This window comes from Lepidochelys olivacea (genome assembly GCF_965140295.1).
Source record: "Lepidochelys olivacea isolate rLepOli2 genome assembly, chromosome: 2".
NCBI lineage: Eukaryota > Metazoa > Chordata > Testudines > Cheloniidae > Lepidochelys > Lepidochelys olivacea.
The window spans coordinates 158,643,691-158,669,903 of record NC_140412.1 but is presented as its reverse complement, the minus strand read 5'-3'; the positions used below and the strand labels follow the sequence as shown (position 1 = coordinate 158,669,903).

Here is a 26,213-nt window from a genome sequence, read left to right as displayed (position 1 = left end):
CGCTTAATGGGGTGCAGCCTGCTGCCTCCTACACATGTGGCTGTTATCCTCCGCACACCCTGCTCTCCAAGTGCAGGGGCTGCCACTGTGCCTAGCCCTCATGCAGGCTACACAAGGGGCAGGCTCTTTGCATCCTTCCCAGCCTGTAAGGGCTAGGCAGACACTGAATCTCAGAAAGTAAGTGTCACTCTTTTGTTGTGTTCTCACCTCCAGTTAGCAGCAGAGAAAAGACTGATCACAAAAGATTTTCTTTCCTACTATCCTCCCTCTTCACCCTCATTTCAAAGTAACTTTTCTTCACCTGTTCCATTTGGCTTTTAAAAATTGACAATTGGAAAAAATATTAAAATAAATATCCATTTAACATTTTAATAGGAAATATAGAAATGCTTCTGTCAACCGATAATGTTGCTGTTGGTGTTATTTTCTTAAGGCCTGATCCAAAGCCCATTGAAGTGAATAGGAGACTTTCCATTGACTTCAGTGCTCTTTGGATAAGGCCCTTATAGAGCATGTTTCTTTTGGTAGGAACTTTTGGTAGGGTTGGAAGGATTCAAGTTTTATCTTTAAATGTTGGTAAACATCCATTTTACTGCACACAAACAAACCAACAGAAAATATTGCCATAGATAATCATCAACATTTATCAATAGGCAACGTAAGAAAAATGCTGCTTGAGAACTTACTAGAATTTGATTTAAGGATATTTACTTTGCGTATTATGACATGATGTTTACAATTTGTGTTTTAATGGTTGCAAAGCTAACTTTTTTGACTTGCAACATCAACTGTCATTAAATAATGGTCTGACCACCCCCAACTGGGAAAATTTAAAATCAATAAAAATTGGGGGGAGGGGGATGCTTTAAAATAAATATTGATATCTGATGAAATTAGAAAAAAATAAAAATCAAATTCTGCCAAGCCTATTTGTAAGCCAGAAGTAGTGTGCAGTAACTATAGCAATAGTGTTGGTGCTATCAAGCTTGTCTATGCAACAAGGAGTAGTGCAATAGGTCTGTTCCTTTTCAGCATGTAACTGGACCTGCACCCACTAGCCTTAGGGTCAGGACCTACACACACTCCAGACATGGAACTCCTGCACACAGTCAGACCCTTAGGTTGTGAGGCTTCTCAAACACCCAGAGCCACAACTTTAAATCTCTTCACTGCTGTGCCCTGCCACATTTGGGCAGCAGTAGAGCACAGCAGTGCTCTTTGAAGCCTTGACACTCTGTGGGATCCGCAGCATTTCAAAGATGCAATAGCTCCTACACCTCACCCTGCAGGAGGTGGGTACAGCCTGTCACACTAGCTGAGGCAACTTCCTAGTGATGAACAGTCAAGTCAACAGGAGTTGATGGGGCTCAGCAACTTGCAGGACTTGGCCTTCAATTTGGGCTTGATGCAGATCCCATCGGCTTCAGGTCAGGCTCTCAACAGCCATGTGAACTAGGGCTGTCAAGTGATTAAAAAAAATTATCGCGATTAATCATGCTTTTAATAATAGGATACCATTTCATTAAATATTTATGGATGTTTTCTACATTTTCAAATATATTGATTTCAATTACAAACACAGAATACCAAGTGTACAGTGCTCACCTTATATTTATTTTTGATTACAAATATTTGCATTGTAAAAAACAAGAGAAATAGCATTTTTTAAATTTACCTCATACAAGTGCTATAGAGCAATCTCTTTATCATGAAAGTTGAACTTACAAATGTAGAATTATGTACAAAAAATAACTGCACTCAAAAATAAAACAATGTAAAACTTTAGAGCCTACAAGTCCACTCAGTTCTACTTCAGCCAATCACTCAGACAAACAAATTTGTTTATATTTGCAGGAGATGATGCTGCCTGCTTCTTGTTTTCAATGTCACCTGAAAGTGAGAACCGGTGTTCGCATGGCACTGTTGTAGCAAGATATTTGCGTGCCAGATGCACTAAAGATTTATATGTCCCTTCATGCTTCAACCACCATTCCAGAGGACATGCGTCGATGCCGATGACGGGTTCTGCTTGATAATGATCCAAAGCGGTGCAGACCGATGCATGTTCATTTTCATCATCTGAGTCAGATGCCACCAGTAGAAGGTTGATTTTCTTTTTTGGTGGTTCGGGTTCTGTAGCTTCCACATCTGAGTGTTGCTCTTTTAAGACTTGTGAAAGCACGGTCCACACCTTGTCCCTCTCAGATTTTGGATGGCATTTCAGATTCTTAAACCTTGAGTATAGTCCTGTAGCTATTTTTAGATAACTCACATTGGTACCTTCTTTGCGTTTTGTCAAATCTGCTGTGAAAGTGTTCTTAAAATGAATATGTGCTGGGTCATCATCCGAGACAGCTATAACATGAAAGATATGGCAGAATGCGGGTAAAACAGAGCAGGAGACATACCATTCTCCCTCAAGGAGTTCAGTCACAAATTTAATTAATGCATTTTTTTAACGAACGTCATCAGCATGGAAGCATGTCCTCTAGAATGGTGGCCAAAGCATGAAGGGGCATCCGAATGTTTAGCATATCTGGCACGTAAATACCTTGCAACGCTGGCTACAAAAGTGACATGCGAATGCCTGTTCTCACTTTCAGGTGACATTGTAAACAAGAAGCGAGCAGCAGTATTTCCCATAAATGTAAACAAACTTGTTTGTCTGAGCAATTGGCTGAAGTAGGACTGAGTGGATGTGTTGGCTCTAAAGTTTTACATTGTTTTGTTTTGAGAGCAGTTATGTAACCAAAAAAAAAAAATCTACATTTGTGAGTTACACTTCCACGATTAATGAGATTGCACTACAGTACTTGTATGAAGTGAATTGAAAAATACTATTTTATAATTTTTTACAGTGCAAATGTTTGTAATCAAAAATAACAAAGTGAGCAATGTACATTTTGTATTCCGTGTTGTAATAGAAATCAATATATTTGAAAATGTAGAAAAACATCCAAAAATATTTAATAAATTTCAGTTAGTATTCTATTGTTTAACAGTGTGATTAATCGCAATTAATTTTTTTAATCACAATAATTTTGGGGGGTTAATCGCATGAGTTAACTGAAATGAATTGACAGCGCTAATGTGATCTTTGCGATATTCAGCTTTGATAGTGTTTTACAAATAATTCAAGGTTTGTTACACATCCGTTGCAATAAAATGACTGTCCTTGAGCACTATCCTGATTTGAAGCTTTATAGGACATTTCAGGAAGGAATGTGTTCTCTAGTCTACACTTTACCAGTTACTCTGTGTTCTACTGCTTTTCTGGAATTAATTGGCCATAACAAATATCTGAAAGTGGGTTTATGCTGTTACTTCTCCTTGAAGGGGAAGGCAGGTAGCCAGTATGATGTGTAAATGGATAACCTTTCCTTTTCCAGGAACTGGATGGTTCAGGAAAAGTGGATAACTTTGAAACGCTTGGAAAGGCTTCACAAACAAGTACTTCCACACACTGACAGTCCTGGTGTATCTGTAAAATTGTGTCAGGTAACCAGAGCCACCAAGGAGGGCTTAAAGCGGAAAACACACAAACAAGACCTTTTAAAAGTATGCACTGGGTTGCGCAGACTTCCCTCTCTCCTGAAAACCAAAATCAAAACAAACTATAATCAAACAAAAAGAAAAGGAGTACTTGTGGCACCTTAGAGACTAACCAATTTATTTGAGCATGAGCTTTCGTGAGCTGCTCACGAAAGCTCATGCTCAAATAAATTGGTTAGTCTCTAAGGTGCCACAAGTACTCCTTTTCTTTTTGCGAATACAGACTAACATGGCTGTTACTCTGAAACATATAATCAAACAAACAAACAAACAAACAAAAAATTCCAAGCCCATGAGGGACTTCTTCTCTTTATTTATTGTTATTTTGGTTTCACGTTCATGTGTTGGTTTGAAAGGTCAGTGGTGGCAAAGTTACAAAAAAGAGTTCTATAGAAAGTCAGCAGAATATAAAAGACCGTCTGTTCAAAGGATGAGAACCTGTGTTCAGTGTCTGGATATGTGCCAAATACAGGGTATTGGCCTGCATGAAAAACTAGCATATGTTACTGCTTACTGTATATAAGTAGCTCACTAACGCTACCTGTTCGGTGTACATTAGAACCCTGACACAGATGGTGGCAGAGAGGCAACAGAAGTGATTACCCTGTACTATCTGGAGTTATAAAGTTAATGCTTGAACTTCAGTTAATAGAAAGCAAAGCAGAATTTTAAATGGTTGTAATCAAATACCCAACTAAAAGTCCTCCTTTATCATTTTATATTATACATTGTGGTGCTTATTCTGCTTTGTGGAATATCAATAACCACATGTAGGATATAGAGATCAGCTAATGAGCCCCTGCACTTTTTCTGTATGGATATTTCTCCTTACTTTTTAAGCAATATCAAATGAGTGAGATTTTTTTCAGTGATTTATCAATTAATACCACTTGTTATGGTGGCCATATATGGGATACTTGTGGCCAGTTTGTTAGATCATTAAGACTGTGGTCCTGATTCTCCTCTTACAGCAGCTCTAAACCAGTGGAAATTGATTGCCTTCAAGGAATTATTCCTGACTTACACTGGACAGTCCAAATAAGAGGAGAAGAGAGCCCCTAGCTTCAAACATAGAACACTTAACAAATAATGTAGCTAACGTTCGTAATATATCTTTAGAGGGGGTGAGACGCACCTAACTGTAAAATAAAGGATGAACAAATTACTATTTTGTGGTGATAATTTAGTTGTCCTTACTTGAACTTCTGTATTGCAGAGCTGTCCCAGACCTTCCTTAACGCAGTCACAACTTAAAAAGGAGCATGTGCCTGTGTATGTGTGTACATGTGCATGAGAATATGTGCCTAGCTCAATGAAACTCTGATCAGTGGTGTTTAGTTCACACTTAACATAAAGTTTAAAACGTATAATCCATCATCTTAATGCCCCCTTCACTTGCCCTGTGCAGACCAAAAACCAGATTGCAACCAAGATTAATATTTCTATCACGACTTCTTTAGCAATATATCTAGCTCCTCCATAGATCATGTTAGTACATTAGCGCCTTTTATGTCCTGTGGTTTCAGTTAGAACCATGCTACCAATACATGCGGTAACTTGCAGGAAGTACAGTATTGGTTTTGAGAAGTCCTGGGCTTTGGGGGGTAAAGAGACGAAGGCTAGTATCTTCCACATCTTTCTGCTGACAAATACATTGGAACCTAAATAGTCTCAGCAAGGAGGAATAAGTCTTTCGTTGTTCACCAGTGGTCTAGGAAAATCTATTTCTTTTCAGGATAGCAACCTGTTATATTACAACCATTTACTTCCCACTAGTACAATACTGAATTTTTGTCTTTGAGGACAGAGCTGGATCCTCTTTAAGACATCTTTCAAATAAATAAGTATTCAAATCAAACTACATAAATATTGGGGTGCTCTTTGGAAAGGCTGCTATCACAGGAAAATTTACAGTGACCCTCTTTTCAACTATCTGGAGAGTGGTTTTCTTCTATACCCAAGAAAGAACTGGACATTTAGGAATGTTTGAGATCTTTTACCAGTATTGACTAAGTGTGGTAGAACAGCCCTTGCATTTGGTTTCTTGTCTAAAGCTCAACAACTTTGTATTTGATATTTTTGCCAATGTAAGCATGAGGAATGTAATGAAGTGTTGCTGTGCTTGCAAGTATCTCAGCGGATGTTGAAATCAGTTCCAGTTCCTGAAAACACTTCTCGCCAACATAGTCTTCACATTCATGATAACTGAAACATGTGGGATTCATCTACATCATTCTTACAGGTATATTCTCTCTTTTTAACCCCCCCAGGCTTACTTGCTTCCTTGTACTTTATGATCATATGTGCCTGCGTGCTTGTACCCAGGCACATAGCCCGACGCATCAACCAGGTCTTCTCGTCCTGCTTTGCCTCTTCCTTTCCCACTTGGATCAAACCTCTCTTTGTGGGAACCAGTGAATTTTGTCGTGTCTGTAAGTCGTGATACAGTTGGAGATGAAATGGTTTTCTATTGGGAGAAAGACAACACAAGAAAATACTTTTCATTGAAAAGAAAACTACTTTTAACGTTATAAATCATTAACTACTGTTGATATCGGAACTGCAGAGTAGTGATGCCTTTTAACAGACCAAAAATAAATGAGAAATGTTAGTTTTGTGGCACTGGATGTAATGACTTCATTAGTTACAAATTGGAGTACAGAATGGCTTTGGGCATGAATTTTCAAAAGCGGCTTCCTATTTGGGGTGGGAAGGGTGGAACATCTGGATTCATGTCCCTACTCCAATGAATATCCAGATAAGTGCCCTACCCATCAGGCTATGGAGTCACACTCTTTCTGGCCTAATACATAATTATTTTTTAAAAAGTGGAAAAGCTTCAGCAGAACAGATTTAGAGAGAATATCCTATCGCCCAATGGTTAGGGTAGTCTCCTGGGAGATAGGTGACCTGGGTTCAAATCCCTGCTCCACATGAGACTAGGAGAACCTCAGTTTCCCACGTCCTGGGTGAGTGCTCTGGCTACTGGGCAAAAGGCGGGGGTGGTACCACGAAAAACCACATTTTGGGGCAAGAAATAGGTGACCTGGCTTTTACTCAACAGTCGGGGTGAAAGGAGAGAAAAAGGTGTTTCACAAAGCCATGCGGGATCATGAGAACTTCATTTGTGACCAGAAGCGGAGGTGAGATAGTGGCCATCTTGGACAATTTAGCTTTGTAGATTTATAGTTAAGTCAGAGGAGAAGAGAAAAAATACAAACCCCCAGTTTACACCTCTGTGGTTTTCGCATTGTGGCAGAAGACAGAGAAGGTGTGACATCTTTGGTGTGGTCAGTTGATGCACCTGGCACTAAGATGATCAATGTCCAATAATACTGCTCACTTCTCTTATGCAGGTGCTGCAGAATTAGTAATTGTTTATTCCGTATTTTAAAGACAAAGTGCCAGTACTATTTTTGTGCGGTCCAGTGCATGTTAGGGGAAAGAAAGTGCTTTCTTTGAGACAAAGCCCCCTTCAGGACAAAAGAGAATAGTTAACATGCAATTGTTTGCTGTCTTTTAGGTTTCTTTCTTGATTTACAAAAACTTACAGTACAAAGGATTCTTGACATGAAACACATTCTGGTAAAAAAAAATCTAAAAAAATAATTCACGAAAGATTTCATAATTTCAAAGTTGTTTCTGTTTGCAGTTTTTGAAAGACTTAAAAAAAATCAAACATTTTTTTTTATCTAAACCCACTTTTCAGCAAACCAGTGTTGATAATAATTTTGATAACGTTGGGAATAAAAATGATAAAAATCACCAAAAAAACCCACCTCTTGGATAGATTTCAGCAATGCAATATACCTTCAGCCCTTAGGAAACTTCAGCCAGCACAAAATGCTGCAGGGCACAGGTGACTGACAGCATACCAGACCCGCCCTCTACACTGGCTTCCCAGAGCATTTCTAATCAAGTTCAAGGTCTCAGTCCTTATCTTCAAAGCGCCATAGTGTGGGCTCAGGATATCTACAAGACTGCCGGCCGTAACTGACAGTTACTCTCCTCTGGTACAATGGAACTCTCAACAACAAGAGGAAAGCTTTTCTGTGCAGAACCTTCTCTAGGGGTCGTCTCAGTTCCTGGGATGAACTCTCCCAGGAACTAAAGGACCATCACGATCTCCCCACCTGCCTTCTCTACTATAAACACATAGCAACAGGTACACTTAAGAATAACAACACCCTATCAAACCAAGACACTCCATCACACACGCTTCTCCCTCTGGGGAGCCGATGAGAGAACAAACACCACGACCGATGTGTAATCACACTGCTAGATGCACTACTGGAAGGCGCTCAGATACTACAGCAATAAGTGCAGTATAAAAACCTAAACAGAACAGAAAAAAATTCACAACCCTCTATCTCTCCACCCCACCCCTCCAAAATACCCCAAAGTTGTTTTCCATTTTTTTTTTAAATAAGGGAAAAAATTAATGGAGGACAACTTTGTTTTGTTTAATAAAGAAAAATAAGGAGATTTCTCCACAAAATAGTTTTGTTAGAAGAAATGTGACCAGTCTATCTGGTCACATTAGCAGACAAACAACTTCCATTAAATACAACACAACTCAAATATGTACCCCCTTTGTCAAGAGAGCTGAGAGAAGAAAAGCACTACTTTCACTTTGTCCTAAAGGTCAACACACTCAGGTTTTAGTACACCAAAGGCAGATACAGACTCCAATGTCAAGGCCCCTCCACCACTGAGAGCAACGTGCCCCCATCACCAATTAAATAATGAAGCTGAATGTTTCCAAATTATGTTTTGCTTTAGACTAACGACATTTGATGAGGACGTGCAACATAACAACAACATAGTGGAGGTGGCCTTAAAAATTATGTAAACTTTTTGTTAGATATTGAAAAAACCAATGTATACACTTCTCCCCTCCCCTCCCTGCAAACAAACCCAACACACCTGAAATGTCTGTTGAGTCACTGAAATGATGGAAACTGCTGCAAGTGCGGTTCAGGGCTCTCTGTTCAGAATATCACCAGGTTCGAGCATCACCGGGATTCCTGGTCTGCTATTGTCCACTTTTTAAGTTTTCAGCCATTTTGACTTTATGAATTATACCTGTGCAGTATACAGCTACAGTAAGGCATGAGCTGGGCTATGCCAAGAGTCAGACCATTGCGAGATCAGAGGTAGCTCAACCAATCACCACCCTTACTCTACAGTGAGTTTGCATGGAACAATTTCATTGATTGTATGAGGGAGACTGCACAGATGGTGGATTACTTGGTCCAACTGCCATCCGCACAAATCAACACAATTCTCCCAAAACAATACAACCCCCCTCACAAATTAACCCACCCACCCACACAATGCCACAACCAGCAAACACAATAATCCCAAACATCATTCAAGTTTGCAGCTTTTTTATACTTATGACTTTACCAATTACACTGGGGAGACAGGATGGGCTTTCAGCTACTAGTACACAATAAGATGTTCTACAGTGCGACTTTGGGGCTTGGTTTTGATGTGGAGATAGGCCAACATTACAGAAAACATTGGTAACAGCAGCAAGAATGAGGCTTCTGGAGCATTTATTTCTCAAATAATTTTGTTGAAAGATATTTGGGGCCTTTTTTCCCTACTATCTTGTAAAGTGGAGCTTCCAAAATGTTTTTTTTCCCCTGGATTCATACAGAAATGAAAATGATGGCTGGGAAGAAGCCATCTTGCAAATATGTATATTTTATTGGTGTGTTTTGGCATGGCATTCCTTTATATGGGGCTTTATTTTGTTTGTCCTGATTTATCACAGATCACCAGTACACTGCAGTCACAGTGATAGTAGGAAACACATCCCCATCAGCACTTGCCTCAGCTGCACAGCTAGACAAAACCAAAGTGTAATAAAATGAATAAGCTCAGACAACGGGACAGCAGAGTTGGACTCTTGGCCTGATGCCCATCAGGGATCTTACTGTTGTTAATATGTACCCAAAGCATTAGTGAATCTGACATGTACTCTGTATATAGATAGTCACATGCTGGAGTGTGGGCAGCTTAGATACTCCACAGCTATTTGTATTAATGCTGACCACAACTGTCCACTGCTGCAGCTGTCCTAATTCACAGCTGACTGATATGGGAGACATGTTAGACCTCAGGCACAGAGTTAGCTTGTTAATTTCCTTGTAGCAAATAACCCAGTTCTGCTTTCTTCCAGGCAGACCACCACACATGGTGTTTTTGAAATGGGATTGTAAGAACTAAGACCGTTGTGTGGGCTATGGGTTCCATATCCACCTTGCACCGCATGTAGAATGCTTGCATACATGTGTATTATTTGTAGAGCTGTTTCAGCACATACACAATACATTACCACCTACTGCAAATGCAGCAGTCTCAGGACATGACATGCCCGTCAGGAGCAGCAGAAAGCCTGGGATTCTTGCTGCAGAATTCAGGACCAGTTTACTGTGAAGTACCCAGGCTCCTGTGAATAGTCAAGTCTCCCCTCCAGCCCCCACATCACTTGCTGTAAAGAGTTCAGTGGGCCAAAAAACATTGATAACTGCCAAAAAATAATTTAAAATACCAATGTAATTACACAGAGCATGGAGTTTGCAACGGGTGTGAGCAAAGGGTTAGTCAGGGCTTTGATGCAAAACACTTGGCCCTTTCCTCTCCATCCTCCGCCACCCATAGACACATGATTTTCAGTCTAAGGAACAGCTAAATTAGGCAATTGGTGAGCAACAACATGTGTCCCCATCTGTTATATAGGCTGGAAGTGGAGGGGAGAACCCCCTCATCTCAGCGCCTTGGGTGCTCAGAACAACAGTTGCAGCAGCATATCAGCAAAGGGCAGGTTGTAAGACAAAATACATTTGGGGCATTTATTGGTTAGGTTTATTTATAGATCCCTAATTCCCTCTCTGTAAGTGAGAGCCAGGAGCTTCCTGCTACAAGCACCTCCTGCCTGTTTGGACAGTGCTGACCCAAGCTTATTAAAAATATAAAGAAGCCAGAGCAGATTGTATGGTCTGTAGGATGAGCGAATGACCCCAAGTAAGCAGAAAAAAAGTTAATCAAGCTGTGATGCTTGCCAAAGTATTCTTCAATCTCCCCAGACACTGGAAGCAAGGGCTGTAAGGGTTGGAAACTTGCAAAAAGCAAAGCTTATTAGTAAGTAGTCAATTGGGTAAACTTAGTTTTTTCCCATATGTGTTTATAGAACATTGTTGCTAAAATAGTTCTTTACCCGCACACCACAGGATGCTACCAACAATTAAGGCTGTTTGTTTTGTAAACAGAAATAATCCCCATGCAAGACACAATCTTTGCAGTGTGAAGTTATTTAAGATCACTGTCCCTGTTTTAAAACACACACATTGTGTAGCACTTGCCTCATCTTCATCTCTGCCGAACTTCGGTTTTCCACAAGTTATACATTCTCATGTCATGAGACGCCCTCTACATTTTAGGTGACTTCCTTAAACTTCAGCAGATCAGTCCGCAGGACAGAATTCAGTTCTGATGGGTTGTAAGGGCACATCTCAAATTAAAGAGTTGGATGAAAAATGATATTCTCCAACTTTTTCTCTTCCTTCCACTCCCAACTCTGTCCCCCGCACCCACCTCCTCCCCCCCACCAAAAAAAAACCAGTAGTGATAAGTAGAGATTTAGCAGACTTGTCCATATAACCCAATTCCAGCCCTGTGATTGCTGAAGTTCAGATGGAACACACACACCCAAAGTCAATTTCTGAGCAGATGTACAATTTATTTAATCCCATTGGTTTCAATGGGACTGCAGAAAGTGTACATCAGTGCAGAATTTCTCCAATGTCAATGTTACAATGCACAAACAATATTGCTACATTTGTTTTCAGAAGTTGCCAGTCATTTATCTGGGAACTTGCTTCATGTTGTGAGTTATTTCCCCAGGTATCTACACAATTTTCTACTGTTACCTCATAGAACCCCAATGCTAGGTCTAATGCACATCAACAGAAAGGTCCATACTTCATCAGTAAGGGTCAAACCCGTTTTCAGTGCTGTAGCAATACTCTCTCTAAAGTGTGGTAGATCACAATAGATGTAACAAAACAGCCCCATCCTACAATTTAGCAACTCTTCCTCATTTCTCTAATCATCTTGTTCAGCATTTTTCAAAGTTCAGGTCATGACCCAGTACTGGGTCGCAGCATGTCAAGCGCTGGGTCAGTCTGGTCGGTGCTGCTGACCAGGACATTCAAAGTCCCCGCGGCGGTGCTGCCCAGCTAAGGCAGGCTAGTGCCTACCTGTTCCAGCACTGCGCTGCGCCCAAAAGCAGCTAGCAGCGGGGCCATGGGGCTCTGCGTGCTACCCCCAACCAAGCACAGTCTGCGAACTCCCATTGGCTGGAAACAGAGGGGGGGCGGTGCCTGCAGGTGAGAGTCACGCTCCTCTGCCTAGGAGCCAGACTTGCTGCTGGCTGATTCCGGGAAGCAGCATGGTCCACAGTGCCAGGACAGGCAGAAAGCCTGCCTCTGCACCCCGGCTGCGCCACTGACTGGGAGCTGCCAGAGGTAAATCTGTGCCCCAGCCCTGAGCCCCCCACAAATTTGGAACCCCCTTCCTGCACCCCAAACCCCTCATCCCCGGCCCCACCCCAGAGCCCGCACCCCCAGCCCAGAGCCCTGACCCCCTCCTGAACCCCAACCCTCTGCCCCAGCCCTGAGCCCACCCCAAACTCCTCATTCCCAGCTCTGTTGGGTCACAGGCATCAACAATTTTCTTCAACTCCCCAGAAAAAAAGTTTGAAAACCACTGATCTCGTTTTCCACTAAATTCAGATATGTGGACTTTGCTATTGGCCTTCACATCAACTTGCTAATGATTTTAAACTCTCATGTTGCAAAGTCACCAAGCAACCACAATTCCCAGTAAAGCCATTGGAAAATGAGGATGCTCATTACCTCTGAAAAATCAGGCCACAAGCCTTCAAAACAGTGTATCAATTTCACGATCTTAGAACGAAGAAAATAGTGATCCCACCCATTATGTGCATTTCCATCACAAGCTGGAGCCATCTATTGAGAACAGTTCCAGCACCAGGGGATTCAAGAAGTATATGTAAGAAACATAAAAGTAGCATCCATGGAGACTGACAGAGTGTCTCTCCAAATTAACTGACAGGTTTCAGAGTAACAGCCATGTTAGTCTGTATTCGCAAAAAGAAAAGGAGTACTTGTGGCATAAATTGGTTAGTCTCTAAGGTGCCACAAGTACTCCTTTTCTTTTTGCAAATTAACTGAGTAATGCAAAGGTCTTTTTGCCAGTTGTATCTGAAGGTATTGAGAAGAATCCCACCCTTGTTTGTACTATAAGCAGGTGATGACAAGCCTGTCTGGCCTTCTGTTAGCACAGTTTCCCAAGACACAAACTGTCCACCATGCTTCCAGAAGTGTGAACATCCAGACAGACAATTCTACCTTGGCAATTTCATATTTCTTTTGGATTTGTTCAAAAGACATTAGAGATAATAATACAATAGCATCAGTTTCCATTTCTTTGTCTTCCAGGTTTTCTTGGTCCAGATACGTTCACAGATTGTGAAATTTGTAGATGCTCAGATAGATGAACACTCAGACGATACTACTCCCACTACACTTACTAGTTTTCTAAATGCTTTGCTTACATTAACAGAACACTAAAGAAACGGTGAAGTTCAGTGTAGACCATGTCTTTGAAAACATAGGCAGATAGCATAGGCAGATTTAGTTCCTTCCACAATCTAATTTGCTCTCACTCTGTAGTGATTAATGAATGGGTTTCTCATCCTTATCAAAAGATCAACCCAGAGAATTTCAGACTCGCTGCTATACAGATTTAGGAAATGCAAGATGCTCCTTTGGCCAAACTCATTTACTTCTAATGAATTCTTGGTTAATATAAGAATAAAATACTTTTCTACATCCATGAAACAAATGGCAGTGGAATGTGAGATTGGGAGGATGTGGACAAAACTATCATGGTAAGATGTACATTTCAAGCAGGTCTGTTTTCCTACAAAGACAAGGACTTTCATCTTTCCAGGTCTCTTCTGTCAGAGATCAGTGGAGATACCACAGAGCATGATTTGATTAAGGTCAACTGTTCTTTATATATCCAGGTATTTAAAAGAATTAAGCTGTCCAATAGAAATACTGATCTTCAATAACTTTTTAGGCTTCTGACTTAACTACACTTATACTAAGCCTGGACTAAAAAAAAATATCCAAAGTACCCATAACGCAGGGGGCCTGAATGGGAAGATTTTTTTCAAAGCAAGCATGTGGTTGTTTACAGAGACTTATTTTAGCCTCCAGAAAACCAAACTGCGTCCCTCATATTGCTTCTTCATCCCTGCTATTCTGATGCAAGCAAGGAAAAGAGGAAATCTTGCCTTCAAATGAAAGGGATTGTGGCAAGTCAGGGGTAAAACCCCCTTTAAAGCAATACCAAAATGCTGGCTGCAGACAGCTCTCTGGTCAAAAAGCCAGGTAGAGAGACATAGGTATGCAGCAGGGAGCCCAGCTGTAAGCCCTAATGAGGGCTAGCTCAGAGCAACAAGATGGGCCGAGTGGGAATAGCTGGGCTAAAGACTGGGGGGGGGGGGGCTATAAAAGCCCTGAGAAAACCTCAGTGAGGGGTTGTTGGCCTGGGAGGAGACAGGAGGGCTGTTTCTCTGTCTCCTTACCTACTGGAAGGAACCTCAAGAGCCAGAAGACCCTGGGAGGGGTCTGTGGTGTGATTGTTGTTGAGGGAATTGGGACTGCACAAGAACACTGTAAATAAAGACACAAAGGTGAAACCACTGAAGAAGGTGGTGGGACTCTTTATTATACCAGCCTAAACACAGAGTTCAGGCACAAAAGTGGGAGTGCCGGCATAGACCCTGTGACAGGGATCCAGTGGACACTAGTTTGTTACAAGTAAACCTGTAGGATATTTATACAGGTTCTTCAGCTGGCTTATGAGATGTTTCAAATTTCAACAGAACTCCCTATATGCGCTGTTGTGTACGCAGCTTGCTCTATCAAAGTGTTGTCTCTTCAGTCATGGACAAAACTAAGTATGAGGGCTGGACTGGCAATTGGTCCATGGATAAACCATAGGTGGGAATAGATGTACTCTTCTTAGTAGCACATCTGCACTATACAGTATGGAGCAAAGAAACAGCTGCCCCTGTATGGACTCTTCTGTATGAGTTCTTTTAAATTCACATTAGTAAATGGCATGCATGTTTGAGATGATGGCAAATTTATTTAGCTCTGATTTTGTTTTGCCATGTGGGCTATAACTTTATCCACTCTACTCCTTTATTTGTTCTGAGTAGACTCTTTTGAAATACGGAAGAAGGTATGATCTCTGGCCCAAAGAGTTTACAATCTAGGAAACATTTTATAGTCTAAAATATTACGATGCAAGCTGAACCATTGGTTTCAGAGTAGCAGCCATGTTAGTCTGTATCCGCAAAAAGAAAAGGAGTACTTGTGGCACCTTAGAGACTAACCAATTTATTTGAGCATAAGCTTTCGTGAGCTACAGTTCACTTCATACATGCATCCAATGAAGTGAGCTGTAGCTCACGAAAGCTTATGCTCAAATAAATTTGATAGTCTCTGAGGTGCAACAAGTACTCCTTTTCTTTTTAATCTGAACCATGTATCTCTTTGTCTGGGAGTAAACTGATTTTATATCTCACATGGGCCAGGGGTATCAGTTCAAACAGGACTTCAGCCTGATAACTTGAATTTTAGACAGTGCTTTACAATTACTGGTGAGGGGATTACAGGTCTGTAGTTCACACCTTCCCAATACATTCATCATCACGTTCCTAAAAGTGGACAGGAACCCCTTCTTCTGAAAAAGGGTTAAGTTGTCCAGCAGCCTGAAAAGTATGATACTTGGGTGTTATAGTGACAGAACTTGGAAGAGAAGCCAACCCTTAGACCAAAGCATCTAAATTTCCCTTTTCCTTCAATGCTTCAAGGATTGCTATTCAACTGGAGCACCCAAATGACCTCCCCATCCCGCTAAGTTAAAGGAGTTTTACTTCTTGCTGTATGGCCTCTGGGTCAATGTTTGTTTCTGATGTAAATGACATCTTCTAACATTTGAAGAGAGGTATGAAGTTATGTGCTTGTCCCCGCCTGTGCCTAAAAAACAAAAAGTAGCACTGTGTTTGAATTAACTATGTGGTTACTTTAAATACAGTGCTACTTAACCCACCTAGCAAACCACCTATCTTCTCCTTCACAATGATGGTTTTTAGCTGAAGAGCAGGCAAACATTTCTGTTCTTTAATTTAGCAACCCTTCCAACTGCTTGAATTGGATGATAAATTAGCCACACTTTGGTTTTTTATTTATACGGTGCCTCCAAGTAAATTATTCTCAAGACAATAGTTCAGATACAACTGAACTTTTGTTGTCACACCATTTTATGATCCAGCCCCTAATGAATATTTTCAATCACAAAAAAAGCGTGTGCATGCACGTACCTATATATCTGCACCTATATACCATTTGCACATGTAAACCTGGAAAAGAACAAAGCTGAACAGAACTCCACTTTAAAAAAAAAATGAAAGTAAGTATTGAATCCAGCATTTTCCAGCAGAGCAGAGTTAAACTTCTAGCCCTTCTACAGAGAATCCATTCTGGATTGCCAAATTAAGCTGCCTAAGGCATTTTCTGAAATATCGAGAGCTGCTTGGTGTAGAATGGGTAGATAAAGTGCTGAGAGACACAAAAGACCCATGACAAAATCTGGGTCATCTTGATTTGTCACAGGCACTTTCCCAAAATACGTCTTTCACTACCAAAATTGGAATGGAATTAATTTACGACATTCTCTGGACTCCCAAGAATTACCTCTCTTCCCCTCACTCAGTTATCGTCACTATCCCAAACATCTGAGCCATCAGTTGCAATTTCAGTTTCCATGCTTCTGCCAACATGAGGGAAAACCCCTGCACAAAAATCAATGTTCCAACACATCTGTTTGCAATGCATAACCATTTTATAATGTTTTACAGGAATGCTGATGCAGCTCACATTCCAGGATACAGATCAACATTTCCACTCATCTTAGTATCTGGCTGCCAACTGTTGTCTTTCCAATCATATCAATCAACAGATAATTTTGTCATTTGAAAAACATTCTGAAGAAAAAAAAATGAATCCCTTATAGCACCCTCCAATCTCAAAAGCAAGGACCTGTAGATCTCACTGCTGAAGCGGAGATCTCCCTAAGCAAGAATGGGCAGTCCTTTAAAATAGATGTGCCCCACCTCAAAAAACCTCAGCCAAAATTCAACCCAAGAAGGTAAGCCATCAAAAGCCCTTCTTCCACTGAAGTCTACCAACACCTGAGTCCCACTTCATATTATTTACATCATCCAGCAACTGAAATAGTGGGATATGCCCAAAATATTATTTGGGCCCCCAAAATGGCCCCCGAAGCCTAAAAAGACCATCAGATACACATACCAAGAAATACAGATTAATTCTGTCTTCAGCAGAACTGAATGCACAGCCCTGATACGCAAACACAAAATCAGTTAAAACATGAACAGCCAAAAGCATAAAACAAAAAAGTAACTCTTGGAAAATATTTCACTGGCCTCTCTACTAATGTCTTAAAACGTATTGCTCCTCTCTGCACGGTGGTAAATCTCAAATTAAACTAGACTGGCATGAAGAGATGGCTGGATCAAATCCTTTCTGGGTGCCATTGCAAACAACTTTGTATCTCAATTAAATGTCATTCTGGCTACTAGCTCTCAGAATAAGCTTTTCTCCTAGACACCTGATGTTTGAGGAAAGTCTCTGGAGTTACTAGATTAGTAGACAGACTACTGTGGAAAGCTTCCAACTCAGGTTTACACGATATTACGGGCTGTTGCATCTGTTAACACCTCATGGTCACCAAGAGCAACAGGCACGCTCTGACCCCTCCTTCAACCTTCAGGGGAACAGGAAAAAAACTGGGCGACACCTCGATCAGAACCCTGCCCAAAGCAATGATGGAGAGCTCCTCACAGCATATTTTAAGAGCCACAGGATCCCATCTGAGTTTCACTTATGAGAGCATAACTGTTAAATGTATCAATTTAGAAGTCCTGCATAAGGAATAAAAACTAATTCAAATCGGCCCTCGTTTCCCCGGGTTTGATTTTTTTCCACCCCACCCCCCTTAATCCCATGTTATCTATGCAATAACTTGCAGGTACAAGAGGGAGCAATGCAGGGGAGAGTCATTCTGCCTCCCTACCACTGCTACTGTGTTGGCCTATCTCATTGAGAATACTAAGCACTTACACAGTGCTACACTGTACATCTGCAAACCACTCAATGCCCCTCAACACATGCAGGAAGCAGGTATGTGTGCATTATTAGCCAGTGCTCATTTCAGTACCTACTGACTGACAACACCAAAGATTAGAAGGGGCCTGGAGTAAGCTTTATAGAATGTATACAAATCAAAGTAAGTAGTGAGTTAGTTAATATAGTTCACAAGGTTAAGCATGCCAGCGAGGCTGAAATGTAACATTATTTTGGCAGATGTCAAATACGATAAAGGGTGAAACACATCCCATTTAAGTCAATTGCAAAGTTACTGCTGATTTTAAACAGAAACAAGATTTGGCTCTTAATTAATCGAACCCAACCTTAGAACTGCAGCAACATTATAGTTATCACAGATTTCAAAGATCCTGTAAAAACCTGGTAAGTACTATAAGGATTATGAAGATTGCTCTCTCTGAATCTGTCTCTTCTCCAGAAACTCTGACTGTGTATTGGCATTTGTCCCAAAACCTCTCCTTGGAAAGACTGTTTAAAATTAAAGTTTTAATTAAAAGACCTGGGCTCAGTTTCAGTAAGATAGTTGAACACATGCCTAACTTTAAGCAAGTGAATTGTCCCATTGTCTTAACTTCAGCGGGAGTACTCAGATACTTAAATTGAAGCATGTTTTTAAAACTCTTCCAGAAACTGGTCCTGTGTTACTTTTTATCTTGTATGTTGTCTATTTCATTTTGCATTTCACGCAGTTTTGATAGTGAAAATAAATAAGCCCGTGTAACTGGGCCAGATGCTGCATTGTTTGGGTGACAGAAGTAGGGAAATGGGGTGGAGGGGAGGAAAGCAACCAAACTTGATATTAAAAATAAACAAATCTATCAACACTAGGCTTTGTAAAACTTGGTTTTGTTACACAAAACCTATCTATTGGGACTAAGCTATCTAACAGTATCTCTACCAATATCAAAAACACTGAACAACATTATGGGTCTGACAGTCTTAAGTGGCGGGGGGGGAAGAATAGATTTAAGAACAGACCATATAAAACTGAGAATTCTGCCCTTAACATTCCCATGTCCACATGGCTCATATCATGCGCTAGTTTTACTTTAAGACTTAAGTCCTTACTTTCTTTGGTTTTGTGGATTTAATCAAAATATTTTAAAGTTGTTAAACAAGTCTTGTATTTAACTCCCATTTTTCTTGCAGCACAACTTATAACTAATATTTCTCTGCTCAGATCACATGCTAGAGCTTTCTTGACTATTTTGATTTTCCTTTCTTATTGGGTGGTACTGAGCAGCATAGCTCTGCCAGCATAGTAGGACTATGTAGTATCCTTTGTAATAGTGTGATACGGAGATATTTCATGAGCTTTGTTGCCATTTATTTCAGCACAAACATTTCAAGCAGGCCCATGCCAGTGCCCAGTTCACCTCAGCAGCAAATATCTGCAATGACCAGTGATGGGACACTAGATAGGGAGGGCTCTGAGTTACTACTACAGAATTCTTTCCCAGGTGTCTGGCTGGTGGGTCTTGCCCACATGCACAGGGTCTAACTGATTCTCATATTTGGGGTCGGGAAGAAATTTTCCCCCAGGTCAGAGTGCCAGACACCCTGGGTTTTTTTCACCTTCATCTGCAGCATGGGGAATGGGTAACTTGCTGGTTTAAACTAAAGTAAATGATGGATTCTCTGTAATTTGAAGTTTTTAAACTGTGATTTGAGGACTCCAGTAACTCAGGCAGAGGTTGGGGGTCTATTTCAGAAGTGGGTGGGTAAGATTCTGTGGAATGCAATATGCAGCAGCTCAGCCTAGATCAGTGGTGGGCAACCTGCGGCCCATCAGAGTAATCTGCTGGTGAGCCGCCAGACAGTTGGTTTACATTTGCACGGCCTCCTGAAGCTCCCATTGGCCGGGAACGGCAAACCGTGGCCACTGGGAGCTGCAGACAACCGTGCAAATGGAAACAAACTGTCTGGCAGCCTGTCAGTGGATTACCCTGATGGGCCACAGGTTGCTCACCACTGGGCTAGATTATCACAATAGTCCTTTTTGATCTTAAATAAAGTCTCTGAGTCAGTGTTTAGGCTCCTAAAAAGAAACAGCTTTGGAAAGGAGAGTGAGATTTATTGTATGTCACTACTAAAGTACTACTGTACCGTTACTCCAGATATGATCGGGGCTTTTCCTTCTATTAGTTTATGTATTTCTTGAACTGCTTCCTCATTGCTCTGGTCTTTAAATCGTTTCTTGGAGAGTTCTTGAAGAGCTTCTTTAAATTGATCAAAAGTAATCGTCCTAGAAGATTTCCCCCTGGCAAAACACACACACACAAAAATCAGAAGAAATTACAGAAAGGATACACAGTACTCCAAGAGAAAGATAACAGATGTGGTCTGCAATAGTGAAGAACAGTCAACATACAAATACTACATAAAAGGAATTGCCCTTCATCCCAAGCTTATGCTCAAATAAATTTGTTAGTCTCTAAAAAGTACTCCTTTTCTTTTTTTGAATGTCACCGTAACAGTAATGAACCTCGCTTGGCTTGGCTACAGAATGAAAGAGAAACTAAAGGAATTGGACTACTGCTCATACTTCTCTCAGAATGTCTAAACCAAGGCCTAAAACTCAGCTTGACCTAACTATGTTTCTTAGGGGGTGTGAAAAAAAAATCTCGTACCGCAAGAGACATATTTAAGACGACCTAAGACTGGGTATAGACAACCCTAGGTCAATGGAAGAATTCTTTTGTCAGCCTAGCTACTGCCTCTCAAGAGGTGGATTTACTACAGTGAGAAGAAAAACCACTTCCATTGCTGTGCTGTGCTTGTAGTGTAGACATAGCTGAAGATGTAATCTCATTTGGGTAATTATTTGTAAACTCAGTTGCATAAATGAAATGAGTGACAGCAGCTTAGGCCAGGTCTACACTAAAAAGTTAGGTGGACCCAAGCTACATCACTCAGGGGTGTGAAAAATCCACAGCCCTGAGCAATGTAGTTAAGCCGACCTAACCCCTGCTGTAAACAGCACTAGGTCAACAGAGAATTCTTCCATCAACCTAGCTACTGCCTCTCAGGGAGGTAGTTTAAATACCGCGATGGGACAACCCCTGCCATCACTGTAGTGAGTGTCTCCACTCAAGTGCTACACCAGTGCAGCTGCAGTGGTTTGAACATAGACATAGCCTTAGTGTTGAACTCAAAAGGTGATTTTAGATGATATTGCATAGGTCTCCTCTTCGAAACGATGACCACGACCTACCCAATCGTACAACGTTTGTTTTGTGATATGAGCACTGTGAAATCAAGCTTAAACCATAAAGAAAACACGTCACTTTGAACTCCTCCTCCTCAAAAAGCACCATACAACCCAGTAGCACTGCATGTCTGATATCATGACCTATTAAGCAAGTTAAATAATAAACTTATTGTGAAATAGGACTTTACTTCTCTCTGTGACTGTCCCATTTAGGAGACAACATTCACAAATAATAATTTATGGAAAAGGTTATTTGAGAGCTTGACATTCATGAAAAGCACAGAAATTCATAGCTGAAGCTGAAACTCTATCATTAAGTCTTTGTGTTGTCTTGATAAATGATTAAAAGGGAAAGGTGCACCACATTTCCAGTCTGGTGACTTGCTTGGTTGTTTTTATTTGCTAGAGTAGAAAAGTGTGCTGTAGAGGTGCCTATGGGTAGATTTTGATAGATTGTTGCTTCTGAAAATACCTTTTTTAAAAAGAAGTCAGTATATATTTAGACACTTTTATACATTATACACCTGACAGACCATAGTGACCCATTTAGAAGAGCTCTGAAAGCTCTTAACAAGAATGTCTGAATAATCACTCCGAAGATGTGTTTAGTCAAAAGGGAGTTTATGTAAATCTGCCTTTTGGCAGTCTAAATAAAAGTGCATTTCAGACAGAGAGCATAACTTCAGTTCACAAATTACTTTCTTTCTAATAGCAAAGACCATAGCAAGGGGAAATTACTAACTTGCCATAGCTTAATTTGTATGGAGGTTGTTTTGAATTTTGCTAATAACAACAACTTATTAAGGATATAATTAAAGAGGATATAAATATATATCTTTCCACTTGCTTAATTTAATATCCCCAAACATTTAGACCAAAATTTACACTTTTTGCCTTTGAGATTTAGCCATATAGACATATCCCAGGCTAAAATTTAACGTACTAAGGGTATGTCTACGCTACAGTAGCACTGTAGTACAGATTCTTCCTACATCAAGAGAAGACATTGTTCAATCGATGCAGGTAATCCATCTCTCCAAGAGGCAGTAACTAAGTTAACAGAAGAATTCTTCCATCAATTTAACTACATCTACACAGAGGATTAGGTTGACCTAATAACAGAGCTCAGGGTGCAAACATTTTTACAGCCCTGAGCAATGCAGCTAAGTTGATCTAAGTTTTAGGTGTATACCAGGCTTAAGTATAAAACCTTGCCAGAAAAGCTGACAGTATTGTTAATGCAATCCCAAAAAGCAGCATCTCTAATACAGAGGGATCCATTTACAAAGTTAGGAAACTCTCAAAGTCAAAACTGTTCAACGCAGAGATCTGTGTTGCTTGGCAACATCAGTCCTGTTTACAGCTGAAGTGTTTCTTTTTGTACCAATTTAAAGAAGTGTCCTGACAAAATTAGCAAAAAACCAGACGAGTCCTTTCAGTGACGACAGCTGTTTATACAGGTGTAGGTGATGGATGGTGAGGACAGGGAAAGTGTGTGCTGGCAACAGAGAAATCAGGCTAGACAAACTGCACTCCAAAATCTAATTTGACTTTAATGACTAGATGTCATTATCATCATCATCATCAATACCGTTAAGTCTTTGCAGGACCTCAAAAAGATGTTGGCAAACATACCAGATTCAACTGCTAATGTAATTCTATGTGCAACTATCCTGCTATGTAACATGCCTGACACAAGCAAGCATGGTAGAATGAGGACAATTCATAAGCAGATTTGTAAACATGCACTCCAGTTGTCTCTCATCAGAAGGGATCATAAAGAAATTGAAGCTAGATTTTGGTCTGAATTAAGGAAGGCAGTTTCTTAATGTATTCCTAGGGCAAAAAACAAAAACTCAAAATGAACACCCCTCTCCCCCCAACAACAAAACAAATGGTGAGAATCTAAGATTCAGCGCATTGGAAGTGACCTAAAACAGCAAAAATTCTCATTTCACTTTTGTGCACTCTAGTACTATTTGATATAAAATAAATCTGAAATCCTCAGGCATGAAGAAAAGCTTTCTGAACTGAGGCCCAGAGCCCACAAAGTTTACAACACCTAACTTTTAGGCGCATAGCCACCTAGTGAAATCCACAAACCCCAAGTTAAGGCTCCCAGGCTCCCTATACAATGCATGGGGAGAGTGAGAATGAGATTCATAAAAGCCAGCGTGCTAGGTCGGGAGCCGCCTGAGCTAGCCAACAGCAGATGCCAAGGAGCAGATTCATTCTAAGCTCTCCTCCCCTAGGTAGTTAGGCACCTATATCCACTCACAATCCACAGCTGGGATTCCTCTCCTGGGGTCAGGCACCAAAGCAGTTTCTTGTAAGAAGGCAGCAGTAGACATCTAACTCTACACAAATCAGCTGAGGGAGGACAGTGACTTCCCCCTTATAACCTTTAGCCCAATGATTAGGGAACTCACCTGGGATGTGGGTCCAATTCCCCACTCTGCCTGATGAGAGGGGATATGAACAGGGAACAGCCACCTCTCAGATGAGTGACTTACCCACCGTGCTAGGGAATGTTCCCATGTGGGACTCCCTCAAGTGCTGCTGTTGAAGCTCTTCATCTGTGCATAAATAACTAACTACTCACTGGGCCAGACAGAGAGAGAATGACTCTATAGTCCAGCGGTTGGGGCAGTCATCCGAGAGGCGGGAAACTTGGCTAATGCCTACGTTCACGTGGTTTGAGGCTCATGCTGGAGCTGAGGCATGAGACAGGCGTCCAGGCACCTGGACTTAAGGGTTGTGCACATACTGACACACAGAAACTTAGGCGCCATGGGGACTTTCATGGTATTTAGGCACTGATGGATTTTAGGCACCTCCATGGTTAGGCGGTGGCTGAGCAGGGGATTGATCTTGATGGCACCTAAACATTGGACTTCAGCACCTAATCTCCTTTTGTGGACCTGGGCCTGATTCTCCCTGCGCACACAGTGGCTTTTCACTTCACATGTCTGTATGTTCATTAACGTGTTTTGCATTTGAAGGCACAGATGTTGGTAGTTGGCAGAAGCATGTAAGAACCTGTCACGCCTGATTCACCTATCCTGTCATATTCACGGGGCTCTTCCTCTGGTAGGCATTGAAGATGAGCATCTATGACAGGATTTGTGCATGTGATTCCAAAAGGGAGGTGGGGGAGGGAAAGAGGAGAAAAGAGCAAAGATAGGCCGAAAGAATAAATGCTGTAAAGATGGTGTTATCTAGTGACTACATATAAAACCCTTAGGGTTTTTACAGCAAAGAGGAATAAATTGTTCACAAAAAGTGAATATGTTTATGCAATAATATTTTACAATAGTTGCTTTATATAGGGAGCCTTTCATCTCAAGAGAACCCCAAAGCACTTAATATTGGCCAAGTTCTGCTTTATGTACACACACACAAACACACACAAAATGACTTCAGCCTCCATCTTTGCAATAGAACACAGTAGTTGTTCATGACTACTCACATGCTAACAGAACACAGTAACGCTACATAGCATGTTTTTTAAAAGACAGGAAGTGAAGAAGAATATGATCTCTAACTAAGACTGCAAGGGAATAAGGCAGGCAGAATATACTGCAATTATCCACCTGGAATTTGGCCAGGAAGCTCGTTAATAGGATTAACATCCCTATTCTTATCAGAAATGCCAAGGGATCTTTAATGAGCACAATAGGTCAGCACCTTGTCTTGTGTCTCATCTAAAAATGCAGCACCTACAGCAATGCAGTATCCCATCATAATGCCACACCAAGGCATTGGTTCAGCACTGACTCATAGCAAAAGGGGCTGCCGACAGAATTTCCAGCCCTACGTTTTATGCGAGTTATACCTGGAGGACTCCCATCCAACCATGCCAGTACTGCTTAGCTCATGAGGTCTGACAGAATCACAGCCCCAGTTGGAATGACTGCATATAGTCAGTATAATCCATGGAAATTAATAATGTCGACTGACTGCCAAACAAGTTTTATTCTGGCATGAAAAGAACTTTTATCAATTACAGTTTTTTCACAGCTGCACTTAGCTGATAAGAGAGTGACACTGATTTACCTTTTTGGTTTGGTTAAATGGGGAGTAGTGGGGAAAGGGATATGCAGATCTGATTCCTTCCAATCCATGAAATGGACAACCTTATCTCAAAAAGTCTGCACTGTTCACTCTCAGATTATAAAACAAGGAACACTGAAGACATAACCACAACATATATTCAAATTCTCCACCTCAAAAGTGCATGCTGGAGCCACCACAAACAGGTGCCCTGAAAAAATGAAACAGTTTAATTTAGCTAGATGTATTCCATATAAACAGTGAAGAAATTAACCTATGATTGGCACTATGAGCTATGCTATATGTTATGCAGTGTTGTAGCTGTGTCATTCCCAGGATATTAGAAAGATAAGGTGGGTGAGATAATATATTTTATTGGACCAACTTCTGTTGGTGAGAGAGACAAGCTTTTGAGGTACACAGACCTAAGGAAGAGCTCTATATAGCGCGAAAGCTCGTGTCTCTCACCAACAGAAGTTGGTCCAATAAAAGATATTACCTCACCCACTTTGTCTATGCAATACTGGCAGATACAACTGGCTTCTAAGGAACTCCCCACCAAATTAACTTCTGGTCTGAATTCATTATGCTTTCTTCTCAGTCCCAAAGCCGTTTTGCCTCCACACTTCTTGTTTTATTAAAAGTTGGCAGAAAGTCTGTTCAGCTGTAGTGTCTTGCGTGAAACTCTCCACCACCCCACAACCACTCCTGATATTATTCAGTTATATCTAATAGCTTCACTAACACAAAAAACTGTGGATGGTATTTTCAAAGGAAAATAAGGGAATTAGATGCCCAGTGGGATTTGGGCACCTTAGACTATGAAAATCCGAGCTTCTGTGAATTTGACCTAGTCACTATACAGAGGAAAGAGTGAAGCTCACTATTATTACTATCATTATTATTATTTGCAAGGTGGTAGAATCTAAGAGCCCGACTCAGAGACCAGGACCTCGCTGTGCTAGGTGCTATAAAAACACAGAACAAAAGGACAGTACCTGCCCCAAAGAGCAATAATCTAAAACAGCAGAAGA

The 26,213-nt window shown here is 40.9% G+C and overlaps 2 protein-coding genes across 3 annotated transcripts in view; one reads left to right on the top strand and one right to left on the bottom strand.

Moving 5' to 3' along the window:
• CEP72 (centrosomal protein 72) overlaps window positions 1-5,948 on the top strand; it is a 67,759-nt gene extending 61,811 nt beyond the window's left edge. The window contains exon 15 of the transcript XR_014710464.1: window positions 5,823-5,948. The gene's annotated coding sequence lies outside the window, so the exon portion shown is untranslated. The remainder of the gene's footprint in view (window positions 1-5,822) is intronic.
• TPPP (tubulin polymerization promoting protein) overlaps window positions 3,835-26,213 on the bottom strand; it is a 99,846-nt gene continuing 77,467 nt past the window's right edge. For both annotated transcript variants that reach the window (XM_084620896.1, XM_084620897.1), the window contains exons 3-4: window positions 20,022-20,175; window positions 3,835-6,019 (exon numbers count right to left, since the gene is read on the bottom strand). In XM_084620896.1, coding sequence (XP_084477022.1) covers window positions 5,825-6,019; window positions 20,022-20,175 — 349 coding nt within the window. In that variant the 3' untranslated portion in view covers window positions 3,835-5,824. The remainder of the gene's footprint in view (window positions 6,020-20,021; window positions 20,176-26,213) is intronic.